Source organism: Pteropus alecto, unplaced genomic scaffold, assembly GCF_000325575.1.
Source record: "Pteropus alecto unplaced genomic scaffold, ASM32557v1 scaffold45, whole genome shotgun sequence".
NCBI lineage: Eukaryota > Metazoa > Chordata > Mammalia > Chiroptera > Pteropodidae > Pteropus > Pteropus alecto.
The window spans coordinates 25,858,050-25,873,620 of NW_006442491.1; the positions used below are offsets into that span (position 1 = coordinate 25,858,050).

The 15,571-nt window shown below is 58.4% G+C and overlaps 1 protein-coding gene across 3 annotated transcripts in view; it reads left to right on the forward strand.

The window, feature by feature from the left end:
* Positions 1–15,571, forward strand: part of PLCG1 (phospholipase C gamma 1) — a 35,336-nt gene that overhangs the window by 17,729 nt on the left and 2,036 nt on the right. Inside the window, exons 2-31 of one of the 3 annotated variants that reach the window (XM_025039712.1) lie at positions 1,547–1,699; positions 1,808–1,901; positions 2,032–2,079; positions 4,284–4,368; positions 4,464–4,547; positions 4,780–4,814; positions 5,015–5,087; positions 5,190–5,291; positions 5,543–5,661; positions 5,748–5,833; positions 5,911–6,031; positions 6,740–6,908; positions 7,036–7,158; positions 7,238–7,339; positions 7,418–7,605; positions 7,894–8,094; positions 8,175–8,294; positions 8,386–8,566; positions 9,508–9,585; positions 10,397–10,500; positions 10,722–10,818; positions 11,096–11,165; positions 11,612–11,766; positions 13,191–13,287; positions 13,440–13,664; positions 13,744–13,892; positions 14,663–14,777; positions 14,916–15,077; positions 15,163–15,251; positions 15,337–15,524. In XM_025039712.1, the coding sequence (XP_024895480.1) occupies positions 1,547–1,699; positions 1,808–1,901; positions 2,032–2,079; positions 4,284–4,368; positions 4,464–4,547; positions 4,780–4,814; positions 5,015–5,087; positions 5,190–5,291; positions 5,543–5,661; positions 5,748–5,833; positions 5,911–6,031; positions 6,740–6,908; positions 7,036–7,158; positions 7,238–7,339; positions 7,418–7,605; positions 7,894–8,094; positions 8,175–8,294; positions 8,386–8,566; positions 9,508–9,585; positions 10,397–10,500; positions 10,722–10,818; positions 11,096–11,165; positions 11,612–11,766; positions 13,191–13,287; positions 13,440–13,664; positions 13,744–13,892; positions 14,663–14,777; positions 14,916–15,077; positions 15,163–15,251; positions 15,337–15,524 (3,613 nt within the window). Of the gene's footprint in view, positions 1–1,546; positions 1,700–1,807; positions 1,902–2,031; positions 2,080–4,283; positions 4,369–4,463; positions 4,548–4,779; positions 4,815–5,014; positions 5,088–5,189; positions 5,292–5,542; positions 5,662–5,747; positions 5,834–5,910; positions 6,032–6,739; positions 6,909–7,035; positions 7,159–7,237; positions 7,340–7,417; positions 7,606–7,893; positions 8,095–8,174; positions 8,295–8,385; positions 8,567–9,507; positions 9,586–10,396; positions 10,501–10,721; positions 10,819–11,095; positions 11,166–11,611; positions 11,767–13,190; positions 13,288–13,439; positions 13,665–13,743; positions 13,893–14,662; positions 15,078–15,162; positions 15,252–15,336; positions 15,525–15,571 lie in introns of all 3 variants that reach the window. The other 2 variants (XM_025039713.1, XM_015596985.1) reach the window with 2 other exon arrangements.

Here is a 15,571-nt window from a genome sequence, read left to right on the forward strand (position 1 = left end):
GACAACCAGACCAAGGAGTTTGCTGAGGGCATGAGAGCAGGCCTGTAGAACCAGCAGTGTGTGTTTGGGGAGCTGGGCTTGAGGCCAGAAGCCATGCCACTGTCCAAGGTGGGATGGATGGGGCACAGCTGCAGCTAGAGGGACAGGAAGAGAGCCTGGGGATTTAGGCCCCTTAGGACATTGCAGCCAGGGGGGAGTGCAGTTTAGGCTGGGAGGGCTCCTGGGGTGGAGGCTGGCCGGGCGGCATGCTGGCACTGCTCCTGGCTCCAGGTCTTATGGGCCAGCCTGGTTGAGCGTGTGTGGGGAGAGAGACTCTAGAGCTGAGGAAGTGCTCAGATAGAGTTATCTGGTGGCTGAGCCAGGCTTCTTCCGTTTGACTGGATCCTCCCTAAATCTCTCTTTATCTGGCCTGAAAAGTCTGCCTTCTGTCCAAGGTCCCAGCCAACACTAGGGGAGAGAGTGGGTCTGCGGCCGCGGTCAGCCTTCTCTGGGCCTGGGATCAGAACGTGCCCAAGCAGACATTGATTGGTGAGGGAGTCGGCACTGAGCGAGCTCCTGCCACACCGCCTACGTGGCCTGGGCTGGGCGCCTTGGCTATTAGGACTTTTGATCTTAGCAACACCCTCATGATGCTGCTGTTGCTTATCTGTGTTTACAGACGAAACAGTGGGGTCAGAGTAGTTGTCACTCTGCTGAGGTCACACAGCTGATGTGACCTGAGTTGGAGTTCTAGTCCAGGCACTCTCACCCTGGAGCCCGTGCATGATTTTCCTTCCACTCTGCTTCTAGAGAAATTCAGTCGAGCCCTTCGCTTTATAGATGGAAAACTGAGACTGAGAACTCAGATTAGACACTAGGCATCGTTTCTGGAGCTAGCGGCCGAGACCGGTGTCTGTCATTCAGGCCTGTGCTCCCGGATCTGTGCTGTGTGAGGGCACGGGGTGTGTGCAGGGCTTCGATAGCCAGGATAGGAAACGTAACCGTGGATAGCTACTGCCTTGCAGGACTGGCTAGGCCTCTTGATGAGACTTGCTTATGGATGATTGAGGGGTGCGCCATTTCTTGGGATCTGACCCCTGTTTCCTCCCATGGATCCTGAGACATGGCCATTTGGGCCTGCCCAGCCCCACCCCACCCTTGGGACTGTACGGTTTGGATTCTGTACTTTGTGTTAGGAAATGGTACTCACAAAACAGCCTTGGGTCCGCATTTCTCTTTCTAGAGTTCAGCTTTTTTCCAGGTCAGAGTGACCTGCCTGTGTTCTCAGCAAGGGAAGGTACACAGAATGGAATTCCTTCCTCCCCCAGACAGCTCGCCCAGACCTCTCAGCTGTTAGCAGAGGTCCGTGCTTAGGTGCAGCCCAGCTCCCTTTTGTTACCTAGTGGGACTGTGAGTGGTTTTGGTTCTGCCTCTTGAGGAGGGTGTCTCTTTGTGGTCTCTCCATGAGGGAGAGCATGGGAATGAGTGGAGAAACCAGGCTGCCCTGATTTCAATGCTGAGTCTCAGAGACCCCAGCCTGACCTTGACCTCTTCTCTATCTTCCTAGTTGACATTCGTGAAATCAAGGAGATCCGCCCAGGGAAGACCTCACGAGACTTCGATCGCTATCAAGAGGACCCTGCTTTCCGACCGGACCAGTCACACTGCTTTGTCATCCTGTATGGAATGGAATTCCGCCTGAAGACCCTGAGCCTGCAAGGTGGGAGGCAAGGCTGGAGGAGGCAGGGGAGTTAAGGAATGTCCCCTGGCTCCCCAGCTCAGCGGGAGGTGTTTGCCCTTGGCTCAGCTCTTCATCCCTTACTCACAGCTACATCTGAGGATGAAGTGAACATGTGGATCAAGGGCTTGACTTGGCTGATGGAGGATACATTGCAGGCAGCTACACCCCTGCAGATTGAGAGGTAAGAACCACTCTGACTTTGTGGGAGCAGGGAGCAGAGGCCTTTGTGTGCCCAGACACTGCCTGCTGATCTCCCCAGGCGTGGCCCCGGCTGGAGGAGTGGCCCTTACTGTAGGCTCCTCTCCCTCCAGGTGGCTGCGGAAACAGTTCTACTCGGTGGATCGGAATCGTGAGGATCGGTAGGTTCTGAGCTGTGGCACCCACAACAGTAGCCATGCCTCATAGCAGTTTCCTGGAGAACCAGAGGACCCAGGGGACCTGCCTCAAGTGGGGCTGGTGGTTCTGGCACAAGTAGTTTCCTGCAGAAAGCCCTCTGATGGCCATGGTGCAAGCTGGCGGGAGAGGCCAGGGACAATAAGCTGTTTGCCCTGCCATTGTAGGTGGAGACAGGAAGTGCAGAACTGGCTCTGTCTGTCCTAGAAAGAGGGTCAGGGTGGCCTGTAGTGTGTGAGGGGGGTGCCTTGAAGCTCACGGATTTGAGGATGTGGCGTGATAGCCAGAGGAGCCAAGGAGAGATGGGGAACAAAGACCAGGCAAGGACTTTTGACTGTTTCTGTGAAGGGGATGGAGAACCATGGAGGGCCTGGAAGAGAGGTGTGACACACCCCGACTTTAGTTGCATAAGATTACTGGCCGCTAGGGGAGAGTCTGAGGCAGGGCAGAGCCGGAGAGCTCAGTTACGAAGTAACTTGCAACAGTCCAGGTGGAAGGTGAGAGGGCTTGGGTCAGAGCGGAGGTGGTAGGAAGTGGTTGTATTTTGGCCACAGCGTATTTTGAAGATAGAATGTCTGTTGTAGAATGTCCTAACAGATTGATTTGGGGGCGTGAGTGAAAGAGAACAGCTAAAGATGACACCTTTTTGGCTTGAGAATCTGGAAAGGTGGAGCTGCCATTAACAGATGGGGAAGGCCGTGGGAGGAGCACATTCGGGGGAGTGTAGGAGTTCATTTGGGCTGTGTTAAGTTGTTTGATTCCCTTAGATGTCCAGGTAGAGACGTTGAGTAGGCAGATGGGTAGGTGGGAGTTTAGGGAGAACTTGGGGTAGAGATGTTACCTGGGGAGCATTTAGATGGTATGGAACACCACGAGGCCGGAGATCACCTGGGCATAAGCGTAGCAAGAAAAAGGAAAGAGGCCGGTGTCTGAGGCCGGGCTGCTCAGATGCCGGGGGCTGGGGAGGGAGGAAGAACGCACCAAGAGAAGTAGCAGCGCGCGAGGTAAGAGGAACACCCAGGGCGTAGCATCCCGGCAGCCCGGGGAGAGGGAGCAGTTGGCCGTGTCAGGCCTTGTCAAATATGGATGGCAAAGATAGAGAGAGGTCCCTTGGACTTAACAGCACAGAGGTGGTTGGTAACCTTGAGACAGTCAATAGAAGAGTGGGAGGGGGTTCAGGGAATGGACGGGAACATGGATGGCTCCTTCAAAGAGAGGCTGGCAGTAGCCGGAGAGGTGAGCAGGGGCAAGACAGGTGTTTTTGGTCGAAGAACAGCTTGTTTGTAATGCTGATGGCAAAGTCCACGGAGGGAAAGCTTGGTGATGGAACAGGCTTCTTAACCTGCAAAATGAGGACCCTGACAGCCTACCTCCCAAGTGACTGAGAGTCAGACGGCCATTGCCTGCTCAGAGCCAGAGCTGCTGAGCAGCACTGGCTGATGGCAGCCAGGACCACTCAGCACTGGCTGACTCCCCATGGAATTGGGGGATGGCCTGCCAGGCTCTTGGGCAGGAAGAGGAGGAGGAGGAGGAGGAGGAGGATGTCCCCTCCCTGACATCACCTTCCAGGAGAGAGAGTCTCCTTCCCGCCAATCTTTTCCATTCTGGTGCTAGGCCCAGCAGCGCCCCCTTGCCCCACGTCCTGGTCAAGGCACATTCCTTTCAGACCCCAGGTGGGCACCCAGTCTTAGGGGTGTCTGGCTGAGAGTGGCCTTCCCCTCGTCCCCCAGTGCCTCTGCTGAGGCCTGAACTCCTGGCATCCTGGAGCTGTGGGCGGAGTCATTGCCCAGCCACCCTCACAGGGAGGTTGTAGTGAGCCCCGTGGGAGCCTGGAAGTGCAGCAGTGGCCACCTCCCTCTGTCCAGATGGGCCAGGGCTGTGGGCTTGAGCAGTGTTGGTGAGAGGCTCCATCCCACTTCTGAGCCTGGTCACAAAAAACTCTTTCCTTGCCAGAATCATGGGCTTTTCTTTGCTCAGAGGAGGAAACTGAGGTCCAGAGAAAAGAAAGGACTTCCCTTGGTCACCCCAGGGCTCTGATCCAGCCTCTCCCTCAGGACTGCAGGTCTCAGAGTAGTGTTGTTTACCTGTCTAGCTAGTGGTGGGCTTAGCCTGCTGGTCACAGGTCATGAGAGCTTGGATGAGGCCACTGGAGATGCCCCTGTTTTCTCAGTATATCAGCCAAGGACCTGAAGAACATGCTGTCCCAGGTCAACTACCGAGTCCCCAACATGCGTTTCCTCCGAGAGCGGCTGACGGTAGGGTCCTCTTAGCCTGTATGCAGGTGGGGCGGGGGAGGCCGGGAGCCCCTGGCTGGTGGGCCTGACCAGAGGTCTTCCTGTGTACCTTGCAGGACCTGGAGCAGCGCAGCAGTGACATCACCTATGGGCAGTTTGCTCAGCTGTACCGCAGCCTCATGTACAGCGCCCAGAAGACGGTGCATGAGCCACCTGCCCCACCACGGCCCTTGTCCCTGCCCCCCCACCCCCACCCCAGCCCTGCTTGCCTCAGCCCTGATGCCCTTCTTGGGGACTTTTGGGTGCCATTTCTCCAGCTCGTCTCCTCTTGACACCTGCCCCCATCTGTTGCCCTCGCCTTCCTTCCCGAGAACCCCTTCCCCATGTGGCCGCCCAGGGGCTTTCACTCTGACCAGGTTCTGTTTCCTGCAGATGGACCTCCCCTTCTTGGAAGCCAGTGCCCTGAGGTTTGGTTTGGATTGGGATGGTGGGGCTCTCCTTGGGTGATTCCCTAAGCAGATGGGAGGCAGTGGGAGCGGGTGAGCCATGCTGGACTGTTCTGGGCAGCTGTGCTGGCCGGGAGCTGGGCTCTGCCTTCTAAGGGGCCCCTCGTTGTCTGGACCATGCTAGCCAGCTGGCCGTCAGGCACTTCCCTTCTCTTCTGTAGGGTGGGGGAGCGGCCAGAGCTCTGCCGAGTGTCTCTTCCTGAGTTCCAGCAGTTCCTCCTGGAGTACCAGGGGGTATGGCTGTCCTGGGACTGGGTGGGGTGCCTGCCTGCGGGGGACTGGGCTCATCTCTGACTGGAGCCCCTCATGTGCCCCCACTCTGCCTGCCCTTATCAGGAGCTATGGGCTGTCGACCGGCTCCAAGTACAGGAGTTCATGCTCAGCTTCCTCCGAGACCCCTTGCGAGAGATTGAGGAGCCCTACTTCTGCCTGGATGAGGTGAGCTCTAGCTTTTGCCCTTCTGTCAGAGAGAATGGGCGGCTGACCAGCACCCTACCTGGTTTCCAGGAGCCAGATTTGCCTTAGGGGTGCCACCTTGTTTCTCCACCACTGTCAGCTTTGCCCACCCCAGTTGAGACTGAGCACCTTCTCTGCTTCCTACCACCCCCATGCCGGTGGGCTAGGGCAGGGGCTCAGCTTCTCTTCTCTTCTCTTCTCTTCTCTTCTCTTCTACATCTGTTCCTGGGCAGTTTGTCACCTTCCTGTTCTCCAAAGAGAACAGTGTGTGGAACTCACAGCTGGATGCGGTGTGCCCGGACACCATGCACAACCCTCTCTCCCACTACTGGATCTCCTCCTCGCACAATACGTGAGCTGCTCCCTCGACCCCACCTAGCCCGACCTTGGGAGGGAGGGGGCTCGCCTGACCACCCTGCCTTCTCCTTGCCTGTTCAGGTACCTGACCGGGGACCAGTTCTCCAGCGAGTCCTCCCTGGAAGCCTATGCTCGCTGCCTGCGGATGGGCTGTCGCTGCATCGAATGTGCGTTGGGGCCGGGGCCGGGGCTGGGGGAGGAAGATGGGAGGCCTGCCTGCTTGACTGGTTGTTTTGCTCCCCAGTGGACTGCTGGGACGGCCCAGATGGGATGCCAGTCATTTACCATGGACACACGCTGACCACCAAGATCAAGTTCTCCGATGTCCTGCACACCATCAAGGAGCACGCCTTTGTGGCCTCAGAGTGAGTGGGGGTGGGAGACCCAGGCTCGGCTTGGCTCCAGCTCTCTCCTATGACAGAAGGCAGAGGCTCCCCTCAAATGCTGTGTCCCCATGCCACCAGTCTCTCACCTTCCTTTCCTCCTCCCTTGCTGCTGGCTTGAGGCTTTGCTTCTCAGGTTACCCTTTTTCCTGCATTTTTGGCCCAGTCTCTTCACGGGTCCTTTTTTTTAGCTTATGGAACGTGATCAAGTTTTTCAATCCCCCCAAAATAGTTGCTTAACCCTGATCTCTTTAGATCAGTATCCTGCCAAATTCTTTCCCTTCACAGCCCAGAGAAGTGTCTGTGTTCCCTGTGTCACATTCTACGACTCTTATTCACCCAGCCTGTGATCATGGTCTCTCCCACTGCACTGAAGAGATCACCAGAGCCCAGTAGCTGGATTTGGAGGCTGCTTCTCCTGTCTCCTGACCTCTTTGGTTTGGGATGTCTCTCTTGCACTGCGGGGGCAGCCTCCATAATGGGACCAACTCTGGGGGCTCCCATCTGCTGCAGTCCCACCCCTTTGTTTCTGCAGCACCCCCTCCACCTGCTAGTGGCCAGGGCTGGCCTGCCTCTCTGAGGTAGCTCCCCTGTAGACAGGACTCCCAAGCCCTTGGCGGCTAACATCTCTCTCTGCGAGGGGCTGTTTAGACTGACCCTTGACCTCACAGAACTTGCCCTGCCCTGCAGGTACCCAGTCATCCTGTCTATCGAGGACCACTGCAGCATTGCCCAGCAGAGGAACATGGCCCAGTACTTCAAGAAGGTGCTTGGGGACACACTCCTCACCAAGCCCGTGGACATCGCTGCCGACGGGCTCCCTTCACCCAGCCAGCTGAAGAGAAAGATCCTTATCAAGGTGGGGGCCCCACACTTCCCAACGCCTCCCCTGGCCATTGCTCCAGCTGTCGGTCAAGGCCTGGGTGAGGAGGTGGGGCTCTGGGACTGGGGCTGGCACTGCTATGTCTTGGCCTTCCCCCCCACAGCACAAGAAGCTGGCTGAGGGCAGTGCCTACGAGGAGGTGCCTACGTCTGTCATGTACTCTGAGAATGACATCAGCAACTCCATCAAGAATGGCATCCTCTACCTAGAGGACCCCGTGAACCATGTGAGGGCCGGGCCAGGCTGGGCCAGGGGGCCAGGTGGTAGAAGGGCTCTGTGACAGGCCCCGCTTCGCTCTCTTCCAGGAGTGGTATCCCCATTACTTCGTTCTGACCAGCAGCAAGATCTACTACTCTGAGGAGACCAGCAGTGACCAAGGCAACGAGGATGAGGAAGAGCCCAAGGAGGTGAGGGGCCGGCCCAGGGCTGGGAGCCGGGCTGGGCTCAGAGTCGCTGAGTCTTTGCTGTGGCCCTTCCCCTCGCAGGCCAGTAGCAGCACAGAGCTGCACTCCAACGAGAAGTGGTTCCACGGGAAGCTCGGGGCAGGACGGGACGGGCGGCACATCGCCGAGCGCCTGCTCACCGAGTACTGCATTGAGACCGGGGCCCCTGATGGCTCCTTCCTGGTGCGCGAGAGCGAGACCTTCGTGGGCGACTACACCCTCTCGTTCTGGTAACCCACTCCCAGCGCTGTGCGCGTGGGTCCAGCACTCCCCCGAGATGGCTGGGGTCCAGCTTGTCTTTCGTTCCAGGCTTTCGGGTGAAACGTTACTTCGTCATGTGCATACTCACACGCACACTCACACACATGTTTTCGGTTAGTGGCGGTTGTCCTCCCACAGGGCTGCCCAGTCCCCGAGCTCCTCAGGAGGCCCGCCTCCCTCTGAGACGTGGTGTCTCGCCTGGGGTGGCGTGTTCAGGGCTCGGGCCCGCCTCTCACCGCCTCCCCATCTTCCCTCAGGCGGAACGGGAAGGTCCAACACTGCCGGATCCACTCCCGGCAAGACGCTGGGACCCCCAAGTTCTTCCTGACAGACAACCTCGTCTTCGACTCACTCTACGACCTCATCACGCACTACCAGCAGGTGCCCCTGCGCTGCAACGAATTCGAGATGCGCCTGTCGGAGCCTGTGCCACAGACCAATGCCCACGAGAGCAAGGAGTGAGGGCGGGGACTGGACGGGGCGGGGCGGAGGTGCCTCTAAGTGGTGATAGCGGGGCTTGACTTGGGCCTCTCCTCAGGTGGTACCATGCAAGCCTGACCAGAGCACAGGCTGAGCACATGCTGATGCGTGTCCCCCGCGATGGCGCCTTCCTGGTGCGGAAACGGAATGAGCCCAACTCCTACGCCATCTCCTTCCGGTGAGGGGTGTGGCCCTGGGCTGCTGGAGGTATGCTGGGCTACCCCTGGGTCCAGGTCACCCTGACCCTGTGTCACTATTCCTTTTTCAAGGGCTGAGGGCAAGATCAAGCACTGCCGTGTCCAGCAGGAGGGCCAGACAGTGATGCTGGGTAACTCAGAGTTCGACAGCCTCGTCGACCTCATCAGCTACTATGAGAAGCACCCGCTGTACCGCAAGATGAAGCTGCGCTACCCCATCAATGAGGAGGCGCTGGAGAAGATTGGCACAGCTGTGAGGGCCGGTGGTTCAGGGGGTGGCAGGCAAGGGAGAGACCAGCTGCCGGGCGGGCCCAAAGTCTCTCATGGATAATCCAGACGTGTGGGATGGGACTGGTGATGTAGGAGCTCCTGGGAGGGAGGGCCTCCTGAGTGGGCGGGCCACTCAGCCCAGCTGGGAGCTGTGGTGGGGGTGCTAGGAAAGTGTCGTGGAGGGGGTGGCATCTGAGTCCTGTCTACAAAGATGGACATGAGTTAGGCAGGTGAAGGAGTAGAGAATGGGTATTCAAGCGGAGAGGTCCCCCATGAGCCAAGGTGTGGGGTGCAGAGGTCCTGGAGCCCACCCAGGGAGAGGGTAGGCCTGAGGCTTTTCCAGCTGGGTATGGAGTAGGCTACAGAAGTGGTCGTGAAGAGTTGTGGAGGGCAGAGCTACAGGGGTGAGACTAGTGAAAAGAAGGCCGGACTGATGGCGCAGGGCGTGATGAGGGTTCTGGACTGAGATCATGGCCTTGGATAGAAGGAAGGAGTTTAGGACAGGAGATCTTGAGACTGTTGTCATCAGTGGACAGTGGTGGCCAGGGAGAAGACTACCATCCCCTGGGGCCTGGGGCTGGAGTGGTGGAGGGGCGTGTACTGGGGACGGGCTCAGTGGTACATGAGTGAGCTGCTGAACAAGAACACTGCCTGTGCGGTGCCTGCAGGGGCTCTGCCACACAGATCTGGGGCCCGGCGTGGGCCTTCAGGAAACGAGTGAGTGTAGAATCATGGGGTGGGTCGCAAGGCTGAGCGTGAGCACGTGGAGAGAGAAAGGGCTAGGCCAGGCCCCGTCAGCCATTTCCACTAAGGTAGGGGAACCAGGTGCCAGTGGAGGGGGCAGACTTGGCAGCAGCTGTACTGGCGGGGAAGGCAGCGCGCTTCCATCTCTGTGTTAACATATCCATTTTGTCCTGTTTCCAGGAGCCGGACTATGGGGCCCTGTACGAGGGACGTAACCCTGGCTTCTACGTGGAGGCAAACCCGATGCCGACCTTCAAGGTACAGCTTTGGGCCTTTGCAGAGGAAGCTGGGGAAGCCGCCCAGCTGCTCGGGGCTTGCATGTTCCTGCTCAGGGCCCAGCTGTGGTCTTTGTGGAGAAGTGGTGATTGTGGTTTTCTGAGGCCTGAGGGGTGGTGAGAGATACACGGTTGGTGTATGACCACAGCTCTCTGAGGGCCGGCCCCTGACCCAGCCTGTCCCTGGGGTCGGCACTAACCTTTCAGACTGCTCCCCAGGGTAATAACCCGTTTCCTCCTTGAGTGGCAGCAAGGTTGGGGACATGTGCCAGAGAATTGTCTTTGCCGCTCCCTCCCTCATGTGGTGGGGATCTGTCAGACAGGCTTTTCCTCTTTTTACCTTTCTCTCTAAGGGGTAAGAAGCTGTGCCATTTCTCACCCCATTCTCAGCAGCCAGGGAGCCTGGGAGAAGGTTCCTGCTCCTACTTTTCAGATTCAGAACAGTGGGGTCCCAGCCATTCCCATAGGCTGCCAGGTCCCTGGGGAGGCACTCGGGTCACTGCAGACACTCCCTTCCCGGCCCGCCAGCACTGACTCCCAGGGGCATATTCACGGTTCTCCCCGTGGCCCGGGGCAGGGCCTTGCAAAGTTCCACCTGGACCCCAAGGAACTTCCCTGTCAGATGCTGGACTCTGTCCCCAGTCACGTCTGTCCTGGAGCCTCCTGCAGGCCAGCGCCTTCCAGTAAGGTGGTGAGGACTGTAACTAGGGTACGTTGCCAGCAGTGGCACCTGCTGGTACCTGAGCCCTGGCCGGGAGGGACTGCACTGTCATGGGGGCATCTCTCCTCTGCAGTGTGCGGTCAAAGCCCTCTTTGACTACAAGGCCCAGAGAGAGGATGAGCTGACTTTCACCAAGAGCGCCATCATCCAGAACGTGGAGAAGCAGGAGGGAGGCTGGTGAGCTGGGGGCCCGGGCCGGAGAGCCGGGGTGGACCGAGCTCTGGCAGACGCTGACACTGAGGGGCTCTGTGTGCTGATGGACGTGTGTGGGGCGCCTGTCACGTGTACTAGCAGTACCCACCTTGGCTTGGCTTTAGCGTAGGGGTCCCTGTCAAGGGATGCCCTCCTTGTGGGAGTTTGGGGTGGTTGCTGGGGTCAGCACCCTGTTACTTGCACAGGTGGCGGGGAGACTATGGTGGGAAGAAGCAGCTATGGTTCCCGTCAAACTACGTGGAAGAGATGGTCAGCCCGGCGGCCCTGGAGCCTGAGAGGGAGGTGAGAACAGAGCCACGTTGATTGGCGGAACAGGGTTCCCATCCCAGTTCTCGCCTGTGCACACACCCGTCACGGTGTCAGGCGTGCCTGTGTTCGCATAGCCACCCAGCACGTGATCGTCACACCCTGTGGTGCTCGTGGTCTCCAGTGTACACATGCCACATCTATAGACACATGCACACTTGTAAGATATATTTGTCACGTGCACACAGACATTCTCTCACATGCACGTGTATAGGAGACATGCTGACAAGCCTGTGGGCTTTGCTTCCCACAGCACTTGGACGAGAACAGCCCCTTGGGGGACTTACTGCGGGGGGTCTTGGATGTTCCAGCTTGTCAGATTGGTGAGCCCCTGTCCCTTCTTCTCACCCACTATTCCTCAGAGTCGGGCGCTCCTTCGTGGGTCTCTCCATGCTCCAAGAGCAGGGGGAGGCTGATGGCTGGGACCCCAAACGCTGCCTTCACTCAGCTCTTCCCCTACTTGGACACCCCTGTGGTACTCTAGCTCTGACCCTGCATGCTCTCCCTGGGCCAGGCACTGTGGATGATGATAATGGCCGGGTAATATCCACAGTCCTAAGTGGTTGGGTCGCAGGGTGTGACAGAGGGTTAAGATAACCTAGGGCCCAGGTTAGAGGTCTGCGTCGGCCAGACTGGCTGTCCTCAGCTGTCAAACGGGCCTAGTAGAGCGGCACTGCCTCCCTCTGGGCTGTGGGGAGGAGGAGCGGGGAGGAGGGAACTCAGTGGAGCCAGTGCAGGGACATCAAAGTGTCTTCTCTTGCTCCCTCAGCCATCCGTCCCGAGGGCAAGAACAATCGACTGTTCGTCTTCTCAATCAGTATGGCATCAGCGCAGTGGTCCCTGGATGTCGCTGCTGACTCACAAGAGGAGCTGCAGGACTGGGTGAAAAAGATCCGTGAAGTGGCTCAGACCGCAGATGCCAGGGTGAGAACCCGCTGGAGCCCACAGGGGTGCTGGGTGGGCCCTTTGGGGGCCCCGTGGGAGCCCTGTGGGAGCCTGTCAGGTGGCCGAGGCCTCCAGCTCCCGCCTCTAGGCACAGGGGTCTGGAGGGAACAGACGAGCAGTCAGTGACGTGGCACATTTAGGACTTGCTGATGTGTGTGGGACAGCCAAGTGGGTCTGCGTGGTGGACAGATACACAAGGCAGAGGTGGACATGTCTTGGGCCAGAAGAGGCTCTGGATGGATGAAGAGTGTAGAGTAGAAAGAAGAGCCGGGGAAGGGCAGGCAGCGGGGAGGCTGGGGGCAGCGGGGGTACTACTGTGTGGAGGGCTGGGGAGGGACACATAGGCTCAGTAAGAACCTGAAAGTGCCTACCGGATTTAGCAGCAGCAAACGGCCCTGGTGATACTACCAAGAGCCATGTCAGAGTTGTGGCTGGGTGGCATGGGCATTGGGGACGGTAGAGTGGCCGGTCTGGAGGGCCTGGCTGTGGGAGAGAGCAGAGGGCACGCAGGGCTGGGATCCCGTAGGCATTAGTGCCAACAGCTGAAGGAGGCAGCGGGAGGTGAGAGCAGGTAGCAGCACCGGCCTCTGGAGGAGGAGGCGCCTTCCAGTAAGCCTAGGGAACAGAGAGAAGGAAGTAGTCACAAAGTAAGGGAGTTACGGTTTGGGTGCTGTTTCCCCCAGCCATTTGGCGGAGAGTGGAGGGGCCACAGAACAGACCTGCAGTTGTTTCGGAGAACGGGCCTCCGTGAGCCGGGCAGAGAAGGGGTGGGTGCTGAGGACTGTGGCTATAGAGCTGTGGCCTGTGAGGACGGATTGGCAGACCAGGTGGTAAGGGGTGGGTGGATCCGGGGTCTAGGCTGAAAGGGGGAAGGAAGAGCCTGTGTATAGGAGCTCCTGATGGGAGAGTGGGTCTCCACGGGTAAAGAGGATAGGAGCGGGGGACACTTGAGTGGGCTTCTGTCACTGAGACTTGGCCATGGCAAGTAGATGGTTGCATTGGAACGGGGGGATGCAGAGGTGAGGCTTTTAGGCCGGGGTGGTGGAAGGATGGTTCGTAGGGTGCAGAAGACTGAGCTAGAGGCCCGAGTCCCCAGTGAAGTCACAGGGAAACCAGGAAGTGGCCTTTTTCCCTGAGGGAGCTGGGTGCTAAATGGTCACAAAGTGTCACTGGGGCATGTGTGGCAGCGAAGGTCCCATCCTCTGAGTGTCTTGGAGGACAGGTTTGTCTTCAGGGGTAGAGAAGAGAGAGGATGATTTTGGGGTGAGGCCGAGGATAGAGGGCGCTTGTTCACTGTCCCGTGGGCAGGGGAGGGCCCAGCACACCTGCCATGGGGACTGCCCAAGGCTGGCGGGAGTTTCCTTCTCTGGCCGGGGGCTGCAGGGTCTGGTGTGTGTCAGCAGCTCACTGAGGGGAAGATGATGGAACGGAGGAAGAAGATCGCCCTGGAGCTGTCTGAGCTTGTCGTCTACTGCCGGCCTGTTCCTTTTGATGAAGAGAGTAAGGCCCAGCGGGGTGTGCATGTGTGTGGGTGCCCTCCAGAGCGGGTGCAGGAGAAATGTTTTGTCCCTTAATGTGGCAGATGGGGAGCTGGCCCCCCAGCACTGCCTGGGTGGGAGAGGCTCTGTAAGTGTTCTCCCTGTTTGGCCCAGAGATTGGCACAGAACGCGCCTGCTACCGCGACATGTCATCCTTCCCGGAAACCAAGGCTGAGAAATACGTGAACAAGGCCAAAGGCAAGAAGTTCCTCCAGTACAACCGGCTGCAGCTGTCCCGCATCTACCCCAAAGGCCAGCGGCTGGACTCTTCCAACTATGATCCCTTGCCCATGTGGATCTGTGGCAGTCAGCTGGTGGCCCTCAACTTCCAGACCCCAGGTGAGGAGGTGCCCTGTGGGGCGGGTAGGGGTCCCCCCGCGCAGTGGGGCTGGAGGCCACTGTAACCTGGCTCTTGCAGACAAGCCTATGCAGATGAACCAGGCCCTCTTCATGACCGGTGGGCACTGTGGCTATGTGCTGCAGCCCGGCACCATGCGGGACGAGGCCTTTGACCCCTTTGATAAGAGCAGCCTCCGCGGGCTGGAGCCATGCGCCATCTGCATCGAGGTAGGCTTGGGGGGTGGGATGGGGGCTGCTCTACAGGAGCTCAGTTCAAGAGACAGGGATGGGGTGCTAGTTAATGACTGGGGAAGGGGTACTGGACTGAACTTGAGCTTGAGGAAGATATAATTGTCCTCTGGATGGAAAGGCAACTGGGCTAAACATAGCTGGTTCTGGCACTAAGGAATCCAGCTGTCCAGTGAGGCCAGGTTGTGGATAGCCACTGCCTGGAAGAGGTAGGCAGAAGACGGCCGGGCAGGAAGCTAGTGCCAGTGGTGAGCCAGGGGCTCCTCTGCAGGAATAGGCTAGCTGGCACAGGAGACTGGGCTGGGGAGACTCCCGCCCCCTCGAGGCCCCAGAGCTCTCACGCCTTTGTAGCAGTCCTTGAGCACCCCTGATGCCCCCTGGTGAGAAGCTGTGACTTCAGCCTGGTGCTGCTGGGTTCAGGGGGTGGGGCCTGAGCAGTCTTGGAGGACTAAAGACAGCACGGGGTGAGTATCTGCTTCTAAGAGAGATTCCTGTTATTTTTCTTGGGAAGTAAAAGATTTCCATGTTAAAATAGACATGGATTTAATGTGAAGTAGATTACAGAAACTCAGATGAAAATTTTCTCTAAAGCTCTCTTCAGATGAATTTTTGCTGGCAGTAGCTGCTCTTGGGGACTTAGCGGGCAGTGTCCTTGGGGCCCAGCAGAGGGCGCACTGTCTCCACTGCATAGTGGGGACTTGGAGGGAGCAGAAGGGACAATTCTGCGCCTGTCCTTGCCTGCCTTACAGGTTCTGGGCGCCCGGCATCTGCCGAAGAATGGCCGGGGCATTGTGTGTCCCTTTGTGGAGATTGAGGTGGCTGGAGCTGAGTATGACAGCACCAAGCAGAAGACAGAGTTTGTGGGTGAGCCTTCCTTCACCCCGTCTCCTCATCCTCCCAGAGATACCGAGGCATCAGAGCTCCGCTCCCGCAGACCCCTTCGCACCATGACCCCATCTTCTCCAGGCGGTGGCCTGAGGCTTTTTCCCCTTGCTTTCACAGTGGACAATGGCTTGAACCCCATGTGGCCGGCCAAGCCCTTCCACTTCCAGATCAGTAACCCTGAATTCGCCTTCCTGCGCTTTGTGGTATATGAAGAAGACATGTTTAGTGATCAGAACTTCCTGGCTCAGGCTACTTTCCCAGTGAAAGGCCTAAAGACAGGTGAGGACCCTTCCCAGAGACAGCACGGGGCAGGGGTGGGGGCTTGGCTCCCTCAGGGGCTGAGGGCCAGACTTTCCTCCTCTAGGGTACAGAGCGGTCCCTTTGAAGAACAACTACAGCGAGGACCTGGAGTTGGCCTCCCTGCTGGTCAAGATCGACATTTTCCCTGCCAAGGTAACTAGCGGGGCGGGGTGGGAACGGCCACCTCCATGAGGTACGGGGGACTCGCTGACCTCTTGCACACTTGCCCTCAATGAAGCAGGAGAACGGCGACCTCAGTCCCTTCGGTGGTATGTCCCTGCGGGAGCGGAGCTCTGATGCCTCAGGCCAGCTGTTTCATGGCCGGGCCCGCGAAGGCTCCTTTGAAGCCCGCTACCAGCAGCCATTTGAGGATTTTCGCATCTCCCAGGAGCATCTTGCGGACCACTTTGACAGTCGGGAACGAAGGTGAGGGGATGGGGGGTAGGTGGCGAGTGTTCTGGAGATGGGAAAGA